The sequence below is a fragment of the Sinocyclocheilus anshuiensis genome, unplaced genomic scaffold, assembly GCF_001515605.1.
Source record: "Sinocyclocheilus anshuiensis isolate Anshui unplaced genomic scaffold, SAMN03320099.WGS_v1.1 scaffold3813, whole genome shotgun sequence".
Classification (NCBI taxonomy): Eukaryota; Metazoa; Chordata; class Actinopteri; order Cypriniformes; family Cyprinidae; genus Sinocyclocheilus; species Sinocyclocheilus anshuiensis.
This window is the reverse complement of record NW_015548185.1, coordinates 5,985-11,492: the sequence shown is the minus strand read 5'-3', so window position 1 is coordinate 11,492 and position 5,508 is coordinate 5,985. Positions and strand designations below refer to the sequence as shown.

Sequence of the window (5,508 nt, the reverse complement as noted above, 5' to 3'; positions counted from 1 at the left end):
TTTTTTTGAGAAAGTAAAAATGCACAAAGTTTCCTGTGAGGGGTAGGTTTAGGGGTAGGGTTGGTGTAGGGCAATAGCACATACAGTTTGTACAGTATAAAAACCATTGCGCCTATGGAGAGTCCCCATAAAACATGGAAACACAACAGTGTGTGTGTGTGTGTGTGTGTGTGTGTGTGTGAATTACCCAGAGTGTATATGATCCGCGTGCTCAGACTGACGCCCAGAAACATGAGCGCCCAGCCGCCGAGCCTCAGCGCCCAGGTCTTCATGTTGTTCAGCTGATGTTCTCTGGCAAACACCTCCTGCGGGAACACAAGCACACGTGAGCGTCACGCCTGCAGAGGCGGATCCCTGCGACCTGTGACCCCACACACCTCTGCTGACAGATCGCCCGTGTAGAGGATCTCCAGCACGTCTCCGGAGCGCGTCCTGAAGGGCTTCAGCTGATTGCTCTGCTGCATCGCCACCACACTCACCTACAACACACCAGAGACAAACTAACCTGATGCATCATATCTGATACAGTGAGAAGATGGAGGAGAAACAGCTCGACTTTATTCAGAGACTCAAACTGCACATGCTGATATTTCTCTGATGAAATTCTGATGCTTGTGATGTAAATCAATGAGATCTTTATAACAGTAGAGCAGATACTGACATAAAATGATCTAAATATCAGTGGTCGCTCTATATCTGCAGTAATCTGTCTCAGTAAGATGAGATTGAAATGATCCACACATATAATGCAGTGATTGAGAGCTGAAGAAATAAAGGCTCCTCAGAAGATGTGAGATGTTCTGGAGGCATGTGAAGATCATTCCTCCGCTGAGGAACAGTGAAAGTAAAGCTTCTGGAAACAAACGCTCCTCAAAAGATCCTGAGGATCAGATTTGAGACTCTAAAACATGATTGATGGAGAATCAAGTAAAGCTGAGCTGCTTCAGTCCAGTAAGTGTTCATCTGGAGATATTACTGCAGTTATTCTGACCTTTACTTCATAAAAACCAGTCAAGATTTGACACAAGAAGCAGCAGCTGAAGCTGGACGTTTCTACAATTACACTAAAAGAGCTTCGACTGGATAAAACACTCTAAACTCTCAATCAGAGACAGAAGACATGAGAAGATTGAGTGAGAAACAGGAACGTTTTGATCATGTTCATCATTTAGTGTCTTAGAAATTTGTGCATTAAATAAATACAGTAGTTTTATATGGTTAATGGGATAGTTCACCCAAAAAAAGAAAATTCATGTTGTTCCAAAGCTGTATGAGTTCCTTTCTTCTGCTGAACACAAAATATATATTTTGAAAAAGGTGAGTCACCAAACCGTTTCTGGTCCCCATTAACTTCCATAGTATTTTTTTCCATACAATGGAAGTCAAGTTTACACCAACCCTTAGAACTACCCCTTTAATACTGAATTACATTTCCATCAGTTCCACCGCTGACCGACTCGCTCATCATTTGACAAACTGACTATATTGTATTTCTCTCCAGCAGTGTAGGATGATGTTGCATTCAGAAAGCGAGGCATCTGATTGGCCGTTCTCACCTTGTGGGCAGGGCCAGGATAGACTCCATCACCGCTCAGACCGGCGTAAGCGAAACGAATGCGCACGTCTCCAACCTGAACCAACAACATGACAATGGTCACCACGGAAACCAGTGATGTTCACGAGTGTGTTTGAGAGTGTGTGTGTGTTCACTCACCTCTGGACGTCGAGGGTTTGCCGTGTGGTAAAAGTAATCGTCGTACACCGTCAGGAAGGTGTTCATAACAGGAACAGGAAGTCCTTGGAGACTCAGCGTGTGGAATACATTGATCTGCTCCACCAGCCCTGGAAACACACGTGTGAACGTCAACACGCCTGCAGCGGCACGAGGAAGAGCAGCTAATGCGTGTGCTACCTTTAGACAGGAAGAGCTCCCCGACCCAAACGTCCGGAGCCACGACCGTCACGCTCTCCACCGCCATCGCGCTGAGAAACGACACAAACACGTCAGACACACACGGCGTTGCAGTACTCATCACAGCTCACGCCACTCACCTGGGGTTCATGTGACCGACCTCCTGATCGAAGTGCCTGCTGCTGATGACCTCTGACTTCCACTCGGTGTCTGCAAATAACACAAGCTCAGTGAGACGCCTGCAAGACGCACAGAGAAACATCAGCTCGACACTCACTGTATGTGTATGTGGTTTCGGTCTTCTTCTCTCCGTTCTCCTCATAGTCCCTGTAATGAATGAGACAGACATGAGTGAATGAGTGTGAATGTAATGAACATGAGTGAGTGAGTGAACGTGAGTGAGTGTGAGTGAGTGAGTGTGTGTGAGTGTGAGTGAGTGTGAGGAGAGTGAATGTGAGGGAGTGAGTGTGAGTGAGTGAGTGAGTGTGAGTGAGTGAGTGAGAGTGAGTGAGTGAGTGAGTGAGTGAGTGAGTGAGTGAGTGTGAGTGAGTGAGTGAGTGAGACTGAATGTGAGTGAGTGAGTGTGAGTGAGTGTGAGTAGATGTGATTACGGCGGCTGCGTCACACAGACCTGCTCTCGCTGTACTCCACCCACTGGTACATCTCCACCCGTCTCTGCAGCTTCACCGCCTGCACAGTCACGCCGTAGTTCGGGTCGTACAGCGGCTGTAACACAGACACACATCAGTCGACGATTCTATTCAGTTCATTTGATTCACATCTATCAGGTACTGTACATCTAAACAGTCTCTCGACTGAAGCTGTCGACTACACAGAGAACAATATCAGTTTATTACTATGATAGTAAAGGTTAAAATTAACAACAGAGTATGAACTGCTAAATTCAATTGCTTTTTATGTTTTCATTCAATTTATTCAAACATATGTTAAGTAATTAAGTGCTGAAGTTGTATTTCCAACACAAAAAAGGCAATTGTGACTTTTTATCTCACAGTTTACATATTGCACTTTTTATGTTTTTTCTCTTAATTCTTAAGACTTTACTCGCAATTCTGTTGGGTTTTTTTTGTTTCCACCACAGAATAAAAATAAAAACCGTAATTGCAACTTATCTCACAATTCAGACTTCTCAGAATTACGTTTATATATCGTCTTCTGAGTTTATATCTTGCAATACTGACGGATTCCTGAGAACTGGGAGAAAAAATATTAATTGTGAAACGTAAACTCACAATTATGAGGAAAAAGTCAGAACTGTGAGACTTTTTTATTCCGTTTATTGTGCATATATTTATCGAAACGCTCCTCTCTATAGTTACCCCCCCAGTCACGTGACAGTGTTTATGGACATCTGCACACATGTGCGTGACGTCATCTTTACCTGCGCGGTCCGCAGCGGCCCGGACAGGTGAACCAGACGCCCGTCATTCTGAGGGTCCAACATCGCGTCCGGATGAAGAGACACGACCTGTTTGAGACCCTCATCCAGAGAGGAGGCCGTGCGCAGAGCGCGCCCCTGCAGACACAGATGATTGACAGATGGATGCACTGCGTGACTGAGCGACTGAATGATCGGGTCTCACCTCATTCGTGAAGAGCACGTAGAACGACAGCGCGAGCAGACAGACGCCCGCCATCACCCCGCCGGCGCTCGCGCTCAGACGCTCCAGGAACCCGGGCGACCGGTCCGTGTGAACGCTTGTGTGCTGCTCACCTGAGAACTGACAGATGACAGGTGAAGACAGACGGACAGTGTTAGCACTGCAGGATCTTATGGATGCGACTTACTGCTTCAGTCATTCTGTGTTTCACGACCGCGAATGCAAAGTCTGTAACTTCAGCAACTCTGCCGGAAAAAAAGTTCTGCTTCCGATTAAACTATCGCTTTGAAACGAGCTTAATAATGTGAGAAAGAGCGAAACTCCCAAAACTTGACCTGTCAAACGAGTCGAGGAAGTGTCTGGCGCGGAGCATGCTGGGAAATGTAGTCACTTTTCGCGCGGAGCATGCTGGGAAATGTAGTTATACATCGCAAAATGTAACTATATTATCGTCCAGCTCTAATCTGATTAATGCAGCTATAAGATATAAAGATTTTCTGTAAAGCTGCTTTGAAATGATATATAAATATACTGAACTTGGACTGAGTGCTCAGTTCATGTATGAATATCATCAATATATTATTATATATTAATCAGAAGCTTCATTTTATTACGGTTATGAATTGTTTTATTGTTTCATTATTATTAAAGTTAATTGGCTGAAATTGAAAAATGTAGCAAATGTGTTTAAATCTTGAGTCTCTGGACACTCGTGACAGCACGCGTACATCTCAGAGACGTCTGCATTACATCTGCAAGACGTGTTCTTTAGAGTGACACACACACACGGCTGAGGCGGATGAAGTGTGTGTTTGGATTCGGCCGCAGAGCGTCAGGATGCCGGAGTTTGATGTGATTGTTCGGGGAACCGGACTGAAGGTAAGAAACATTCACATCCTGATCTGAGATCAGACTAGTGTCCAGTCCTGCAGAGTTCAGGTCCAACCCCAATCAAACACACCTGAAGCAGCTGGTCGAGCTCTGACTAGCAACACTAGAGACGTCCAGGCCGGTGTGCTGAGGTGATCTGGAGCTCACGCTAGATCTGTGTGTGATGATCAGTGATCTGTGTGCTGCAGGAGTGTGTTTGATCTGGACTGATGTCAGTCAACGGGAAGAAGGTCCTTCATATGGACTCCAGCCCGTATTATGGAGGAGAAAGTGCCTCATTTCCCCTCTGCAGGAGGTATATATATATATATACATGAAAACACACACTGGTACCCCTATCATTATGGGCTCATTCCATAGGCGTAACGGCTACAAACTGTGTTAAACCTCCCCCTCACACAAAACTACAGGCATTTTTAGATTCTCAAAACATTTCATTCTGTATGATTTGTAAGCTTGTTTCCTCAGGGCGACCAAAAGATGTCCCCAGAAAGTCATAATTTACTGGCATTACTATACTTTGTAAGGTCCACGCACTTGGCCCAAGGAAGGTATCCAGTGGTGGCTGAAAAGGCGTCTTTTCAGCACGCAAAGTTATTCAATTTTAAATTCAATTCTAATCTAACTCCATTTTAGTATGACCTCGAATTTAGGTTGAAAGGCAAATTGGTTGTTTGTCTTTCTCTAATTATTACTATTATTCTGACATTTGGTTATTCTAGTTAACTCTTTACTTTATATTTACTCGTTCATTAGGAATCTGTCGCTCAGGGTGCCTCACGATCGCAAACTCGCCAGTCTGATCATTAGCCAGAGGTTATGAATAATACTATTTAATAGGTCGCCCCTTGCTTACCATTCTTTAAATAGTAGTTCTGTTTAGCCCCCTACAGTTACCCATATACAACTTAGTTAGAGCTCTATGGTAGTACTATGAAATATGTTAATATTTCGATAGTATTTTTATCTAGCCCTCCGATAGTTAAAATATTTCTTATATATTGTGTATATTTAAACTATCACACACACACACACACACACACACACACACACACACACACACACACACACACTCACACACAC

At 44.3% G+C, this 5,508-nt stretch overlaps 1 protein-coding gene across 1 annotated transcript in view; it reads right to left on the bottom strand.

The window, feature by feature from the left end:
- tmem43 (transmembrane protein 43) overlaps positions 1–3,932 on the bottom strand; it is a 6,355-nt gene extending 2,423 nt beyond the window's left edge. Inside the window, exons 1-11 of the mRNA XM_016508116.1 lie at positions 3,722–3,932; positions 3,517–3,654; positions 3,315–3,449; positions 2,544–2,638; positions 2,190–2,239; positions 2,053–2,122; positions 1,913–1,983; positions 1,715–1,842; positions 1,557–1,631; positions 378–479; positions 188–305 (exon numbers count right to left, since the gene is read on the bottom strand). Coding sequence (XP_016363602.1) covers positions 188–305; positions 378–479; positions 1,557–1,631; positions 1,715–1,842; positions 1,913–1,983; positions 2,053–2,122; positions 2,190–2,239; positions 2,544–2,638; positions 3,315–3,449; positions 3,517–3,654; positions 3,722–3,733 — 994 coding nt within the window. The 5' untranslated portion in view covers positions 3,734–3,932. The remainder of the gene's footprint in view (positions 1–187; positions 306–377; positions 480–1,556; positions 1,632–1,714; positions 1,843–1,912; positions 1,984–2,052; positions 2,123–2,189; positions 2,240–2,543; positions 2,639–3,314; positions 3,450–3,516; positions 3,655–3,721) is intronic.
- Between the last annotated feature and the right edge of the window lie 1,576 nt (positions 3,933–5,508).